This window comes from Macaca thibetana, chromosome 5 (genome assembly GCF_024542745.1).
Source record: "Macaca thibetana thibetana isolate TM-01 chromosome 5, ASM2454274v1, whole genome shotgun sequence".
Taxonomy (NCBI): domain Eukaryota; kingdom Metazoa; phylum Chordata; class Mammalia; order Primates; family Cercopithecidae; genus Macaca; species Macaca thibetana.
In genome coordinates this window covers 122,515,639-122,532,972 of record NC_065582.1, presented here as the reverse complement: position 1 = coordinate 122,532,972, position 17,334 = coordinate 122,515,639, and the positions used below count along the sequence as shown (strand labels likewise).

General features: G+C 35.8%; 1 protein-coding gene across 1 annotated transcript; it reads right to left on the bottom strand.

Annotated features, from left to right (window-relative positions):
- Positions 1-3,006: 3,006 nt before the first annotated feature.
- On the bottom strand, positions 3,007-15,859 carry SMR3B (submaxillary gland androgen regulated protein 3B). The gene is made up of 4 exons (XM_050791445.1): positions 15,775-15,859; positions 9,705-9,756; positions 8,340-8,407; positions 3,007-3,583 (listed from the first exon to the last, which is right to left on the bottom strand). Exons 3-4 carry the CDS (start codon positions 8,391-8,393, stop codon positions 3,398-3,400), a joined length of 240 nt encoding a protein of 79 aa, XP_050647402.1. The 5' UTR covers positions 8,394-8,407; positions 9,705-9,756; positions 15,775-15,859; the 3' UTR covers positions 3,007-3,397.
- Between the last annotated feature and the right edge of the window lie 1,475 nt (positions 15,860-17,334).

The window sequence follows — 17,334 nt, the reverse complement described above, 5'->3', positions numbered from 1 at the left end:
CCTCAGCTTACAAAGATAACATGATTAAGAGATTAAAGTAAGACAGGCATAAGAAATTATAACAGTATTATTTGGGAACTGATAAATGTCCATGAAATCTTCACAATTTATGTTCATCTGCTATGACTCCAGCTGGTCCCTCTGTTTGGGGTCCCTGACTTCCCGCAACAACAATATTAAGAAGAATCATGTATATACAGTCTTCTCATCCCATCACCAAATGTCAGCCTAGTACACAAGACCTTGCTGAGTAATTCAGAGCAACTTGTTTCTGTTTAGGTACTCCTTATTTCATTTACCGATAGCACTGCTTTGTAACACTTATGTCATAACAGCAGCCTTCTGAGGGTTATGTTATACTGTGATATCATCCATCACTGCCCATTACAAATAATATGGATATAGCAACACCAAGATCAGGTAGATGACCTTTCTTTCATTGCTATTTCTAGATCTCATCTCTTTTCTATCATTGCAACTTTGAAGAGTCTTTAAAAAAGCCATACTTCTTCACTGTTATTGTTTATTGGAGTAATTTCTTCCTGCTCAGCCACTACTTGGGAATTTTGACAGACTTTATCACTTTGGTCACTGTCTTCTCCCTTTATTCATCAGGTTTGATGACTTCAACATCCCTATAAATGATTCATCCAATCCATGGCCTCCCAGTTCCCTCCTTACTTCCAACATTTGGATTTGAAAAGCCAACATTATTTTATTTTATCCTAACCTTTTTCATGGTAACCCCTAAGACATTGTCATTACCAGCGATTGAATTGCCTCCAATTTTTAAAATCAAAGCATTAAACTTCATGTCTTCTCTAGTCTCACTTTTATTAAATAATCAAAGAATGAATATTTTTCTTAAAAACATATATATATATATTTTTCTGGTTGGAGTCAGAGAGATATAACCAAACAAGAGTCAGAAAGAATAGATATATAGAAGAGATAAATGGGCCTCAAAACAGATTTTTCCTTAAAGCCTGCAAAAAGGTATGCAGCCTTACTAATACCTTGATTGTAACCTGGCAAGACCCTAAGCAGAGGAACTATCTGAGCCATATTATTACCTGGAATTCTATCTGTAGAATAGTGAGATAATAAATTTGTGTTATTTTCTGCTTCTAAGTTTGTGATAATATGATATGATAGCAGTACAATAATACAGAAGGTAAATGGATAATACAACCTTAACACGTTCTGAAATTCATGATATTCCACACCCTTACACCCTGATCTTTTCCCAATTTTTCCTAACTTACTAAATGACATCACTATTCACATAGTTGCTTAGGCCAATATTATCAGAGATATTTCTAGATTATACACTTTCCTTCAAACCCAATATTCCACACTTCATTGAATTTTTTTTTTCAGCTCTACCCTGCAACTGACCACTTCTCTCCATCTCCGTTGATCTTTGCCTTGTCTAATGCACCTCTTCTCTAATCAGGACTCCCGAAATAGCCACCACTCTTGCTTTTCTAACAGTTTTCTATCCATAGAACAGCCAGACTGATGAAGTTTTGAAAATTTTAATCACATAATGCTATTTCTTCATTTAAAGTTGCAATGACTTCCCATCACACGTAGAATAAAGTTCAAAATCCAAATCTCTTTACATTGTGTTTTTTCTCTGCCTTCTTCATATCATCTCCTTCCACTCTCCTCTTTTCTGAGTGTGAACCACATTAACATTTGTTGGCTCTTTTCATACACAAAATCCATTGCTGCTTCAGATCTTTACATGGTTGATCTCTTTTGCCTTGAACATGTTTTCTCTAGGTCATTTAGTACCTTGCTTCTTAACATTCTTAAAGTCATTCCTCAAATATCACTTCATCAGAGAGCTTCTCCCTGATTATCTCACATAAAAGTCAGTCACCACAACTTGGTGTCTCCCTACTTGTTATTTATCATTTTTCAAAGCACTCTCACTTCTTACATTTTATTGACATGTATCTACTTTTTTTATATCTCACTAGATAGAAGCTCCATGAGGACAGTTCCTTTGACTACCTTCAATATTGCTGTTATTGTGCTACTAGAACTGTCCCTGTACCCTGGTAGATTCTCAAAAGTGAAAGAGAAGCCTGGGCAACATAGCAAAACCCCATCTCTGCTAAAACTACAAAAAAATTAGCCAGGAGTGGTGGTGTGCACTGTAGTCCCAGTTAGGAAGCTGAAGTGGAAACCCCTGGGCCAGGGAAGTCGTGGCTGCAGTGAGCTGTGATTGTGTCACTGTACTCCAGCCTGGGAGATGAGAGTGAGACCTTGTCTCTGGGGTGGGGATGAAGAAAGCACTGAGCACATATAAATTTTTTTGCTTACTTTAGGTATCTTGAGAAGATTTAATTTATAAGTGTTTGATGGCAATGTGGGAAGTTAAGTGTCCTGAAGGAAAAAGTCAAACATGAAAGATAAAGCTCTCATGACATCATGAGGCCATTTCCTAAATAGTCATATCATAATACTTCTGATTAAAACATCAACTAATAATTAGAAGCAGAAGACACTTGGAAATCTTAGCCATAAGCCTCTTCTTATTGGTATCTAAAACCATCTCCTATCTCTGTCTTAGCTTAGAAAATGATTTTTCATATCAAATTCTAAGACTTGTGCTTCACATCTCAGATATTTAGGTTTGCTAAATGGTGTTTCTTCTTTGCAATTATTTATAAGCAATGATTACATGGAACTCAGGAGTTTTCAGGGGGCAGGCTATGGTGAGGGCTAAGATTCTTTCATTTTAGTATCTATTAACATCTTTTGGGCTTTGTAATTGCATGATGGGTTGCCATACTGAAGAGAGAATCCTGTTCCTTACTCTTCCCACTTCATAACCTTAAGTTTCAAGTTCAAGTGTCTCATTTCATTTTTCCTTAATTACTCTTTGGCCTCATGGGACAAGACTAGCCTTCTGGCAGCACTAATATTCATTTAGGTGACATAACTGGGGGAAAAATGTTGCTCTGATGATAACAGTGGAGACTTCATATTGATGCTCAATTCTTTATTTTCACCTCATTGGTATAAATGTTATGTTTGCATAGGGTTTTTCTACAATTTCTTTCTAAGATTATTTCTCCCTAAAGCTCAGCACTTTTGGAATTTTTCATTCTCATTCAAAAACGGAAGCGATTTTACATAAAAGTCTTCTGGAAGCAGTGTTGGAATTCGTATTTTGGGTAGTAGAAGCAGTAGTTACGAGGGTAGTGGTGTCTTTTGTGGTGGTGGTGGCACCTGCTGCAGTTGTTCATATTTGGGGTGCAGGAGTAGGGAGGGTAGGATCAGCTGGAGAATTTACCAGGAAAAATGGAGGTCCAGGTGGATAGGGTCTTTGTTGGGAAGGAGGCTGTGGATAACCTGGGCCATCAGGATGGAGTGGTAGACCTTAGGGTTGAGGAGGGGGTGGTGGAAATCTCCCTGGACCGTAGGGTTGGGGAGGGGGTGGTGGAATTCTCCCTGGGCCATAGGGTGCAGGAGGAGGTGGTGGAACAAATCCTGCGCCAAAAGGTGGAGGAGGTGCTGGTGGTCCAGGTGGATATGGTCCCCTGGGGCCTCTATGACTCTCACCAGGCTGTGGAAAAAAGAAGTAAATAATTTTAATTCACCTATTTCACAGTTAAATATAAGGGTGAATGCTTTCCATGGTAGGCAGAACTGTGAGATGGCCCCAAGATTTCTACTCCCTGCTGGCACATGCTGGCCTGACCTTATCAGGTGAGCCCTTTTAAAAAAGGTTCTACAGTGTCAGAGACAGAAGAAATCAGAGAGATTTGAGGCTGCAGCGAATGCTTTTCTCTGTGCTTTGAATCAAGATGCCATGTTGTGGGGAGGGCCACGTGGAGGTACATGGTAGACCCGCTATAGGAGCTGAGAGTGGCCCCGGGCTCACAAGCAGCAGGAAAGTAGGGGCTTCAGCCCAATAACCAAGGGACTGAATCCTGCCAATAACCATACAAGCTTTAAAAAGGACGCTGAGCTGCAGAAAAAAAAATACAGCAGTGGACACACCTTTTCAGCCTTGTGAGACTCTGAGCAGAGAAGCCAACTAGCCAAATTCAGTTATGGCCAAAGAAACTGAGATATTTATGAGTTTTTAATGCTACTAATTGGTGGTAGTTTGTTATGCAGCAATAGAAAATCATTACATTGTATCTAAGTCACATAGTCTGAAAGTCTATTATCAAAGAAAAAAAGTTTCTCTTTTGCTTTCTGATTACCTAGGCTGTCTATGAAAGCAGGGATAGTGTTGACTAAAAATATATATATGTTTATATAATGAGCAAAAATCTTACCCTTTGCCTTTAGTCGAATCTGTCATTTAAATAAATTGTAAGTGGAAATAAATGCCCTTCCAGGATGAGAAAAATGTCTTTTTACGTCTAATTCAAGAGTTCAGGGCTGTTCAGACTTTGAACATTAATACATTGTGAAAAATATCATGAACACCTACTTTGTGCAATGAGCTAATGTAGGAGCTGTGGTGGGGAGCCAGGGTTACAAACAGATCTTCTATGAATCTACAGGCAGAGGAGTTACAATACAAGGCAGGATAAATATGATTTAAAGGGAAGTGAAATGAGTGGAATGAGTCTGTGGGGTTTCATGTGAGGGTTTGAGTTCCGCTTCTGGCACATAGAGGTTGGGTGAGTGTGGAATACTTTTTGAGTCTCTTTTTCTCGTCAGAAAAATGACATTAATAAAAGGACCCACCTCCTGTGGTTATTGTCAGATTTTTGCTCTGAAATATTACCTGTAAAATGCTTAGAGCAATGATTGGCTCAAGTATGGTATACATACAGCACAATTTTTAGAAATAAAAATAGCTAAGACTGGGCATGGTGATTCATGCCTGTAATCCCAGCACTTTGGGAGGCTGAGGTGGGTGGATTGCTTGAGGCCAGCAGTTCAAGGTCAACCTGGACAACGTAGCAAGATTCTGTCTCCATTTAAAAAAATTAACATACAAAAGCTGGAAAGTAGTGCAAGGAACAAATATATTAGGTAGTTAAAGCGATCAGTTCTGGATAGGAAAATGATGAAGGATTTTTCTAGTGAGAAGAAGTCATTTGAAAAGAGGCTTAAAGAATATAAAATAAGGAGGAAACATGCCAAATAGAATGAAAATACACAAATGCTCTGGGGTAAGAATGAAGTTCCACTCTACTGATGGCAAGAAGTCCAGGTTGCTTGGAGCAGATGCTTTTTTTGGACACAAAGCTACATTCACTTCCTGTGGTTCTCAGTCCCTTCACCTATTTGGCCATTACCCTTGCTAATCCTAAACTTTACTATTACAATAAAGCATCCCTGTCCTGGATTCCTAATGCCAGGTTCTTAACAATGCTAGAGGATGTCACCAGCACTATACCATCAGAGTTAGCGTCCTTCAGTGCTGTCTGAAATCCTTTTTTGAGTGTCTTATCTTACATTATCTCTTCCCACTGCCCCAGAAGCCTTTAATTTTCCAAGTTGATGCCAGTTTTATCAACATTCTCCACCTCATCCTGAGCTCTCATCTACCCCCACCAAAGTGGCTTTTCTCCTGCTTCACCAAGATATTTCAGGCAATTAGAAATGAACTTCCCTGATTTACTGGCCACACAACCATGGAGTCACTGATAGCTAGGAATTTTCTCTTTCTTTAGAAGTGTCTTCTCAGGGACTTGGCTCTGTCAGTCTTCCCTTTACTTCTTGTAAGTATAATATTGGAATTTGTTTTCTGAGGAAAATGAGACAGTTAAATGACAGGAATTATAAACTGACTCATTTTCTTCAGAAAACAACTACCATTTATGTTCAACTCACACTTCTCCCCCACAATCCTACTGGTTTTGCATCTCCCTTCCTGAATTCTAATTCTAACCACTTCTTATCATTTCTCTTACTTCCACTCTAACCTAAGTCATTTGTTTTTACCCAAGTTACTGTAATGATACCTTGATTTGACTGTTTGATTCTACTCTTACCCTTTCACCTAAAATATACAGAAAGTTTAAATAGATCATTTGCAAAAGAAATATCAAGTTTTATTATTTCCCTGCTTATAAAAGGTTCAGTTTCAACCACTGGTACCCTTGTTGTCATTGATTTTCTTGTCACGTCTTTCCTGCAAAGCGAAGCTCTATGAAAGGGTATTCTAGATTTGCCAACTCCACTTCTCAATTCCCATTTGCTCTTCAACCTGGCTTCTGTCCTTAATGTGCGAGTAAAAGTTTTATTAGGATCACTAATACAACAAATGAAAAATGCCAAGGCACTTCTGTAGAACCGGCCTCGTGTTTGTCTTTTCTAGCTGATAACATTCTGTGGTATTATGCAGGGCATTTGACCCAAGTGCTGCCAAACCAAAGACTAGTTAGGATGTATGGAAGTTCAGGACTTGATTTTTAATTGTCAAGGAAACAAATCCTTAGTGTGGGAAAATACTCCGTTCACTTTTATTGTCAAAACAATTAAAAAATTAGCTGAAAGTGTCTTTGCCTCCTAAAGATATCCTGATATTGATCTTAATATTAAGTAATGAAAAATCTTTGTGGTAAATATACCCAATCACATTGATTAGCTCCCTTTCCACAACTTTCTAAAGGTAATAAACTCAGAAAAATGATGAAAATACTATGTTAAGAAGAAACACTACTCTCTCAAAGGGCTATAATTGACACTAATCTCCTACATTACTTTGTTTAGGAACAGTACATCTAAGACATGGATACTTTGAACCTAAATTTATTTGTATTTTAATGGGACTAATAGTAGTTAGACTTGCTTTATTTGTGTGTGTGTGTGTGTGTGTGTGTACATACACACACACATGTAAATGACATGCTACCCTTCACATTTCCAACATTTGATAATTATCAATCATCATGAATCTCATATAATAAAGTTGGGGGAAAGGTTTATATCTATTTATACTGCTTATGCTATCAGAGAACTATCTTTTTCTTTTTTCTTTTTTTTGTTTTTTTGAGATAGAGCCTCACTCTGTCACCCAGGCTGGAGTGCAGTGGCTCGCTTGGCTCCCTGCAACTTCTGCCTCGTGGGTTCAAGCGATTCTCCTGCCTTAGCCTCTGGAGTAGCTGGAATGACAGGTGCATGTCACCACACCTGGCTAATTTTTGTAATTTTAGTAGAGACAGTGTTTCACCATGTTGGCCAGGCTGGCCTTGAACCCCTAACCTCAAGTTACCGCCCCTCTTGGCCTCCCAAAGTTCTGGGATTGCAGGCATGAGCCACTGCGCCTGCTCAGAAAGCTATCTTTTTCAAATTAATCTTATAAAAAATTTTATATAACAAAAACCTGATACTTTGAAATTATAAAATGTTTTTCTTTTGTATTCTGAAGGCATAAAAATATTGAAAATCAGCTTTATAATCAAGTCATTAAGATATTGCCTTAAAATATGTCAATATATTTTATTGGTTTATTAAAAATTATGTCAATATATAATGCTCTCAGTAATTTAGCGAAGGTCAGACTACCTCAGTAACCTGAGAATTTCCTGCTTTTGTTCCTTTTTGAAGGTAGATGAAAGAGGAATTATTTTATGATTCATGTTTCACAATGATGTAATTTTATGTTGCTTGATTTGTGGAAGTCATAATCTAAAAAAAATGGCTTCATATTTTTCCATTTGATATAGTAGATTTTATAGTACTTTGGTGGAAATTACTCTGGAATTAATCTTCTCTTTCTGTCCCTAGAATTAATCTAACACTACTTTGAAATCAAGTATGATTCTACTACTTTGAAATACGTGTGTTTTAAAAACGTTTTTGTAATTTTGTATGATATTTAGTATCTCATTTGTCTTTAACCTGGTTTTGTATACAAAGTAGTTGTTTATATATAAATGCTTAGCATTCTCTCAAAATTTAGCATGCAAAGATACTTGTAGATCCCTGGTAAAATGCATCTTTCCCATTATGTGATACTCTTATTGAGGCTTGGATGAGGTCTTTACTACATTTTTAATAAGTGAGTTAGGTGACTCTGGTGTAAATGATCCATAAACTACATGCTGGGAAAAACAGTTCTATTTTAATTGTTTATTTTTATAGAGTTTTACCTACTGTGTCACCGACTAGAGTATGGGGACTTACATTTATACGTATCTGTTTAATGCAGTCTGATATTACAGACTTGAACTGTCCAGTATGGCAGCCATCAGACATGTGTGGCTATTTAAATTAGATTTTAAATTTAAATTTAAGTCCTAAACAGTGTTTCATCAATGGTTAATAACATCATTAACGTAAAAAGAAATCTGAAATAATAGTTAATGAGAAAAGTATAAAGATGTGTGACCGTGATTAATGATACTTACTGTGAAACACGCTGCAAGAGCCCAAAGGCCTAAGATCCAAGTCAGTGATTTCATCCTTTCAGTTGCCTCTGAAAGTAAGCACAATAGGTGATCAGTATGATTTTTTTTTTTAAATTAAAAAGTAGTATTTAAAATGTCTCAACATTTGGATATAATGTAATACAAATATCCTACTATAGCATTTTCAGGGAATTTGCCTAACATTATTTTGAATTCAGTGTTACTGTGGGGCAATATTAGTAGGCTTATAAAATTTGACTTCAAAATAGTGGAAGTAGTTTTTATTTTTGACTTGTAAACTGATCCTTGGGATAATGCAAAAGAGTTGTTCATAAATTGTTCTGAGCAATAGAAGTTTTTATAATTAAGGTTTTTCCCTTAGAAGTAACTACCTTAAAATGTATACTTATTTATATTTGAACATTTTGATATTTTTAAAATAGTTAGGTACATTACTTTATAGATTTCTATAGATGGGTTTGATATTAACATTTTAACTAGATCTTATGTTACAAATTTAATTTCTTGGAACAGCTTAAAAATAAGAAAAAAAAAAAAAGGAATCACCCTGTTGGGTATAGTCCAAGAGAAGAATCACATAATCTACTTCATAGTTTTAACAACATTCTACCAAATTAATTTAGTCTGTGATGAGTGATCTCAAAGTGCTTCCAAAAATCCATATATCAGAGACTAAGGCAGAGAACATGGAAATGTCCAGGTATTCTACTCTCAATTGGTTCAAATTTTACAATATATTTCAAATACATGATAGCTTGAGTTCTGGGAAAGCAACTCCATGCACCATTGAGCAAACTGCCTTCCTGATAGTCAACTCTGCACATAGGTTGAGTGTGTGGTCTGAGCAATGCCAGTCTTGAAAGAATTCTATGGACAAAATTTCACTGAATATTCAATTATACATATGTGGGTGTGGCTATTCCTTAAACTATTACTTTTCCTATGATCCATTCTTAAAAGAAGTTTGAAAAGCAAAAGAAAAACCAATAATAAAAATATTCTGTAGAACAATTTTCTCTTTTAGAGTACACCTGAGAGTATTCTATCCCTATGAAGTTTCAAGAACTTTAAGGTACATCAGGAGGAAAAGCCAACTGTGTACTTGGATGGACTGATTGGCCCAAATGCCCAACATGAATGTTTTACTTTGACCTGAAAAAACCAGAATTTTTCAAAATTTAATGCATATAATGACTTACAGTTTCATGTCAGCTGCTTATGTTTTTGCTGATAATGAATGTTCTATGAAAAGCCCATAAAATGTTATCTTTGGAAAGATTATCTTTGAGAAAAATGTTAATATTCAAAATAAAAATTATTAAGTTTATATTTCCAAATACCTACCTTTGTATGAGGATCCGTCTTACAGTTGATTAATCTGCTGGTCAAAATGACTCTTGCCAGTTGAAAGACGGCAAATAAAGGTGAAAAGGGACAAGAAATCTTACTCTTATATATTGTAATGGATTTCTGTTGGCAATATGAGAAAGGCTATCGGAAATGAAATAACTTCTGAGTTGTTGCTCTTTAAACAAAGATAGGAAAGTTGTCCTTGCCAATTTGGCAGTCTTTTTCTGGATTTTTTTTTTCATTCCTGAAAAGCATTGACATGTTCAACATTTGCTGTTTCCTGAGGAAACAGATACAGCAAATCATAATATCCTATCACCTCAGGAAAACAGTCTGGGGCCTGTGGTGCACCATTTCCTCTTTATTTCAAAGGAAAAGCTGGCACAAGCTTTTTCTATTCCAAGTGATTTAATGGGCCGTCTTTTGTTATTTGTTAGTCTCATCATATTTTCTATTTTATTTCAAAGGCCTACATATGTGCGAAATACAAATATTTTTAAATTCTAACATGATCAGGAGAACATATGGGAACAAAAATGATAATTGAAATTAAAATATAATGACTTACAGTTTCATGTCAGCTGCTTATGTTTTTGCATTAATTAAATAAGTGTTGCCAAATACTGCATGTACACACATACACCCAGGTATGATGCAGGGCCAGTAATGTAAAGAATATCTAAAATATCACTTGACTGTTTGGATCACCATACTATATGTTGTGGGTTTCTTGTTTCTATTTTTTAGTTGAAATAATGAGATTGTATTATTGTTTTGTGCTTGAAAGTTTGTATATATCTTATCCCATGTATGGTTTTTCACAGTTGTCTTCATTGAGTAGATGTTTCTGAAGGATGATGAAAATGAGTGCTGCTATTAGGATTTGGATCTAAGTTTCAAAAAAGCAGGAAAGAAAAATCTAGTGGTAGAAGAGGGATAATAGTCAGAAGGTTTATGCAGTTTCTCAGTCAACTATATTTCAATTCTTTGTGATTATTTTAAGGTAGTAGACTATTTACAAGACCTTATATATGCATTTTGTAGGAAGTTCCCTTTTGCCAATGAAGAACTAAATGAGAACAAACTGTGTTTTAAAAATCATGTTGTCCTTGCCATTATTAACTTGAGACATTTAATTAAATAAAAATATAATGACATGCACAATTTTTGATTATGGCAAAATTATATGGACACTTTTACTTTGAAGTGAATGTCTAATGGAAAATCATAGCCTTGTCTTTTTGATACATCTAGGCTTTGAGCATATTTTTTCCTAAGCTAGATGATCCTATAATCTGTAGTTTTTATACATTATTGTATAATAATAACAGCGATTACTTCCTAAACCTTTAGCATATTCCACATGGCAGGATAAAATGAGTTCTATTGTTATCTCTGTCGTACACATAGATGACATAGATGCTAACTAGCTGAGTGGTGCTTGACCTAAGTCTTCTCACTGGGGCCTGAGTGAGTTTTTAACCAGTATTCCATGTTGCTCCCTAAATCTTAATAATCACCATATACTTAACTAACTTTATGTTACAGTACATTGTAGAGATGAATCAAGTGACCTTAATAGTCAGGTCATTCTACTTCAAAGCCAAATATCAACAATTCCTTGCTGGGTTATATAAGACAAGCTATTTTATCTCATTGTGTCTCAATTTCTTCATTTGAAGAATGTATATATTTATAATTTTTAGATCATGAAGATTACAACCAACCTTCCTGCCTCCCCTCCCCTCCCTCCCTTCTTCCTTCCCTCCCTCCCTCCTCCCCTCCTTTCTTCCTTCCCTCTTCCTTCCTTCCTTCCTTCCTTCCTTCCTTCCTTCCTTCCTTCCTTCCTTCCTTCCTTCCTTCCTTCCTTCCTTCCTTCCTTCCTTCCTTCTTTCCTTCCTTCTTTCTTCCTTCCTTTTTCCCTCCCTCCCTCCCTCTCTCCCTCCCTCTCTCACACATTTATTGAATACCTGCTGGGTGTAAGACATAGTGCAAGTTGCTGAACTTATAGCATATCTAAGTGCTTAGTGTTTTAAAAATCCTTTGTGAGGTGAGATAGGAATAAAGAAGCTGCACTTCCAGAGTTGATCTTAGTTTTGAATGACTGTACTTAATTTCATTTACTTTGTTGGAGTTTCACTGCCTTTAAAAAATTCTGATGACATAATTAAGTGTAACACAATACATTCCTGGTTTGCTAGTCTTAGCCCTTAATATGTTGCTGAGTGATTACATGCCCCAACATCAGTGAAGATGGTTCTATTCCTAATTAATAAAGAAATTTCCACTTCTTTCTTTGATGATAATTCAGTTTGTCGAAAGCTGAATGTCTCTTCTTTCTTGTTTTGATGCCAACATATTCATCAGCCAAATGTTTGAAGTCAAAGTGTGATCTACATTGTAATGGATCATTGGCTCTGAGGGACTTAGGATGAACACTGGCAAAACTAAAAGACGATTTCTGAGTCGGTTGTGACCAGAAAGAATCTGAAGAACACAAACAAATGGAGGCACATGTCTGTTAAGAAACAGGAACAGTCACTCAAATTAATCTTTAATTAACTTATGGCTTTAAAAGATCCTGCCTCAATACTTACTAGAACAATACATAAAAGAGCTAATGTCTCTGGTCACAGGAAATTAAAAAAGTGACAGTAGAGAAAAATTATTGTTAGTGCAGAGATTTACATGACAGATGGAAAATATTTTCTTAATAGAGGTAGATTTGCAGAATTAAATTCAGTCATGCAGCAACATATTTGATTTCCTGTTGTATTACATTCATTTCCACTGAAATATAACAATCATCATAGTTTCTTTGGACCTATGAAAAGTATGTGTTTCTTCTTAATTATTCAGAAGGAGATGATATTGTTTCTGGGGTAATGCCACCTGAAATATTTATCATGCTTTAGAACTTACAGATTACATTAAAAATTTCTGTGGAAATATTGTTGTATAGGATATCAATAATGCCATTTAGCTCTGAGAGAAAATGCGTTCTCTTGGATTGAAGTCTAGCATGATGAAATGTAATTAACAATAAAACTTGTAGACTGAAGAAAAGTTAATATCTCTGACTTGTGCAGCATGGATGCTGCAAGAAACCCACATCACCTAGGTCTGTAAACTTTCTGGAAGTTGACAACAAATTTGCCCTGAGCTTCCAAGTAGCCAAAGTTGAAAAAAAGAAGAAACCAGGTAAAACATTTACAATGTCCATAAAATATAATCATAATAATTTCTTGAGAAAAGTAGCTTTCCTTTCCACTGAGAGTCATGGGAAAATTTCCCAATATTTTTAAGCAGGAGGTCTATTTTTCTACAGTAAATGCCAAATTGGTCTTTGTAGTATAACCTGGATGTCCCCAGACTGTGAATGTAAACAAAGATACAATTGCCCTTTAATCAGAATTTTGCTAGATTGATAACCTCAACCATGTAATCACATAAATTCAGTTCCCCTTTCAAAATCTTTTTGGGGAATATTCCTAGATTCATCTTAATTCTAAAAATATATTTTCTTTGCTGTAATATTATTTTTACAAAAGCAAATCTAGTCATACACATGTTTTCTCTGTAAATGACATCAAGTACTTGAAAAATTTTAAACTATTAGTGTAATACATTTATTGTATGGTAAATCATGCTATATTTATTTTCTCATTGAATATTCAAAATAACTGCAAGACATAGGAAGATGTTAATGTCTTATTTATTTATTTATTTTTGGAAAGAAGTCATTCTGTCACCCAGGCTGGAGTGCAGTGGCATGATCTCGGCTCACTGCAACCTCTGCCTCCAAAGTTCAAGCTATTCTCCTGCCTCAGCCTCCTGAGCAGCTGGGATTATAGTCACGAGTCACCATACCTAGCCTATTTTTGTATTTTTTTTTTTTTTTTTTTTAGCAGAGATGGAGTTTCACCATGTTGGCCAGGCTTGAACTCCTGACCTCTAGTGATCCACCCACCTCAGCCTCCCAAAGTGCTGAGATTACAGGCATGAGCCACTGTGCTTGGCCAATGTCTTAGTGTTTTAAATGAAGAAAGAACATCAGAGAGGGGCAGAATTGGTACTAAGATCATGTTGGTCTTGTTTAATAAAGTTATTTCTAAAATTTATATATAGTCTATGGGTAAGAATTTGTTAATTAAAAATGATGAGGGACTGTAAAAGTAAAATCTATTAAAAATAAGGATTAAAATGTTTAAAAAATGAAAGATGCACATATTCTAACCTAAAAGTTAGTATAAATGCCTTAAATTGCAGCTTTATATTTTGGAGGAAAACTGTGTATTGTTCTCTGAAATGGAAATGAAAAGAGCTCAGTGCCAGAACTGACGTTGGCAAAATGAATGACTTATTTTACAATGAACTGTGATTTCAGGTGTTTTAAACCTTTGATATTTGACAAACATTCCAAAATCAAATTATAAATTATGTCTGTTTCTGACCTAATTAATCCTTTAAGATATCAGGTTTCCTAAAGTCCAAAAATGACATAATTTGGTTTATTTGGTATAAAAATTATACAAGAAACATTGTCAAATATGAAATGGTGTTTGAAGTCAAAGTGTGATCTATGTTATGTTGAATTGCTGGCTCCATTAAACATGTAGCCATTCTGATACACTGCGTTCTGATACACTAAGTCATGTCAGAATTATACATTTTCCATGCGTTCCAAAATTATGGGAAACATAATTCTGATATGACTTAGTGTACATTATTAGTAATAATTATAAATATTAAATTATTGTGTACCACAGAGGTAACAAATTTCCTTGTCAATAGTGTCTTTGACTATAGCTGCCCTAAAGCTTTTCATCATCCATGAACAATTGTTGTCTTGTTATGGTCCTCTTTCGAAGGTGGTTTTACAATCAGCTATACAACTCTAACAGGCACTCTTGAATATAAGTTTCTGATAACTTTGGAAATTGTGACATCAGAATAGAAGAAAAACTTTCAGGATGCATGGAGAACCAAAATGTTCATAAATATCAAGCAAAATAGGAATAAAATGCATGGACAGAACTAATAGAAGACTGAAGTAGTCTTTTTGACTTTTTGCTTAAAACATTGCTGATCTTTTGTTTTTGCCAGAGTCAAGGAAACTTTTCTTTTGAGCTATTGACTGCTTTTTAAAAATTTAGTATACTCCTATAAACATAATTTGGAACATAGTTGTTTCTCTCTACCTGATTTCTCCAGAATTTGGAAACTATTGGTGAGTATTCTTAACTTATGGCAATACAGTTATTTACATAAGTGCAACAAGAATCTCTTTTCATTTATAACAGGACATAATTGGAGAAACTGGTTGTTTTACCAAGGCTTTGAATGGAATAGTGTGCTGCCCTTTAAGGAATCAAACTTGACTTACGGAGCCAATAAAAGCCCTTTGGGAAAACTGGCCTCATACCTTGTCGACACAGTTCCTATACATGGTTCGTGACCTATGGTAAGTAAAGAATGCCACTTTCTGACAGGCACAGGAGCCCCAAGTTTGTCATGGAACCTCAAGAGAAGAGGAATTCACCCAACTCGTAGGTATTCTATTGTGTAAATCTATGGCTGGGCTTGGCTTTAAAAAAGTCTTATCTGAGATTCCTTCTATGGAACAAAGTTCCATCAAAGTGAATATAAAAGCCTATGTAAAAATAATTGTTCTTGCTGCACTGTATACAAATAATTAGGCCAATTATAATAAAGCAAACCTGTTCTACCATGATTTGTCTTTAGTAAAAGTGGGAAACTGGAGGGAGAAAAATTGTTTCAAAAACTATAGTACACCTGTTGTTAGATTCCATTCTTGCCTAATGTTTTTCAATTTTTATTATTTTCTACAGTTTGGACAAAATTCTAATTTTTCTTGGCTACAAGTCTTCAAAACAATGCTTTCATTCTTTTCCTTCTTTTTTTCTCCCATTTTTCCCAATTTGGAGTCACTGAAAACTAAGCTGTGCTTTTGTAAAACTCTGTGAACTGAAGCTAGACAACTTAAACTTCAGAAGAAAATAACAGCAACCTATTTATATACATAAGCAACTTTTATACTTACCTATTGATGTATGAACTTCAGAGCAATGTAGCTGATATCAATTTTCCAACATTGTTCTTTGTTTGTTTTTGTTTTTCTTCCTTCCTCACCCTATTTTCTCTTCATAGGACATTAGACTTCACAAGCTGCTATATATGAACTTTCCTAAGAACTTGGGACTTTCCTTCTAGGAATAAATCATCCTAGCCATGATAGATCAGATGAATCCTGAGACCAGAGACTAATTTTCTCCTGAAATTATTTCTCCAAAATATTTTTAAAAAGAAAAGGCGAAAATGTGAAAGAAAAATAAATATTGGGGCCCCCAAATCACTATGCTAAAGGGAAAAGTCAAGCTGAGTTTGCTTAGGGCAAACCTGCCTCCCATTCTATCCAAAGTCACCCCTCTGCTGACTGAGATAAATGCATATCTGGTTGCTTCATTTGGAGAGGCTAATCAGAAACTCAAAAGAATGGAACCATTTGTCTCTTATCTCCCTCTGGCCTGTCCTGCCTTTGACTCAAGTTCTCCCGCTTTTCCAGACTGAGCCCATGTATACCTTACACATATTGATTGATATCTCATGTCTCCCCAAGATGTATAAGAACAAGTTATAACCTTACCACATTGAGCATATGTCGTCAGGACCTCCTGAGGCTGTGTCGTGGGTACACATCCTCAACCTTGGCAAAATAAACTTTCTAAGTTAACTGAGTCTTGTCTCAGACATTTGGGATTCACACCCCCGTAACTACCATTAACCACCCCCAAAAGTATATTTCCTAACTAGTTATTATGCGCCAAGTTTCTCTCATGATGCAGAGTAATTTGTGATGCCCACAAAAGTCAAAACCATCAGCGAACACAGTGCAAAACAGAACAGAGCCTTCGATTTTGAGAGGGATCTATTCTCTTTGAATTTCTTGGCTTCTATGAGGAAAGCAGAGGTCTTTCCTAGAATGAGGTCTGTGGTATCTTCTCTGCTATTCCCCAGGAGTCCCAGGCTATTAGAATTTATCCTAGGTTCTCGCATGTGGGCATTATGAGTGGCAAGAAGACAAAATGGAGAAGAACAATTCAGTCTACTGAGAAGACAAATACTTTTTTTCAGAAAAAGCTCAAGAAGAGAAAAAAGATAAAGCCCTCTGAAATACATATAGTTTAGATCTACCGATTTTTAATTAAGTTGATTTTAACCATAGAGCTCTTTTTTCTAAAAAAAAAGAAAATCCTTTTACTTTGGGAGGCCGAGGCGGGTGGATCACAAGGTCAGCAGATTGAGACCATCCTGGCTAACACGGTGAAACCCTGGCTCTACTAAAAATACAAAACAATTATCCAGACATGGTGGTGGGCACCTGTAGTTCCAGCTACTCGGGAGGCTGAGGCAGGAGAATGGCATAAACTCGGAAGGTGGAGCTTGCAGTGAGCCAAGATTGTGCCAAAGCACTCCATCCTGGGCTACAGAGCTAGACTCCATCTCAAAACAAACAAACAAACAAACAAACAAAAATCCTTTTAAACCTCATTACTAGACTCTAGCCAGGATAACCAGTATTTCTGACTTTTGAATTCTACCA

Excerpts from the sequence above, each read along its gene's own strand:
- SMR3B (XM_050791445.1), bottom strand. The coding sequence starts at position 8,393 with ATGAAATCACTGACTTGGATCTTAGGCCTTTGGGCTCTTGCAGCGTGT. Across the intron at positions 3,584-8,339 it reads CTCTTGCAGCGTGTTTCACA|CCTGGTGAGAGTCATAGAGG; the intron begins GTAAGTATCATT and ends TTTTTTCCACAG.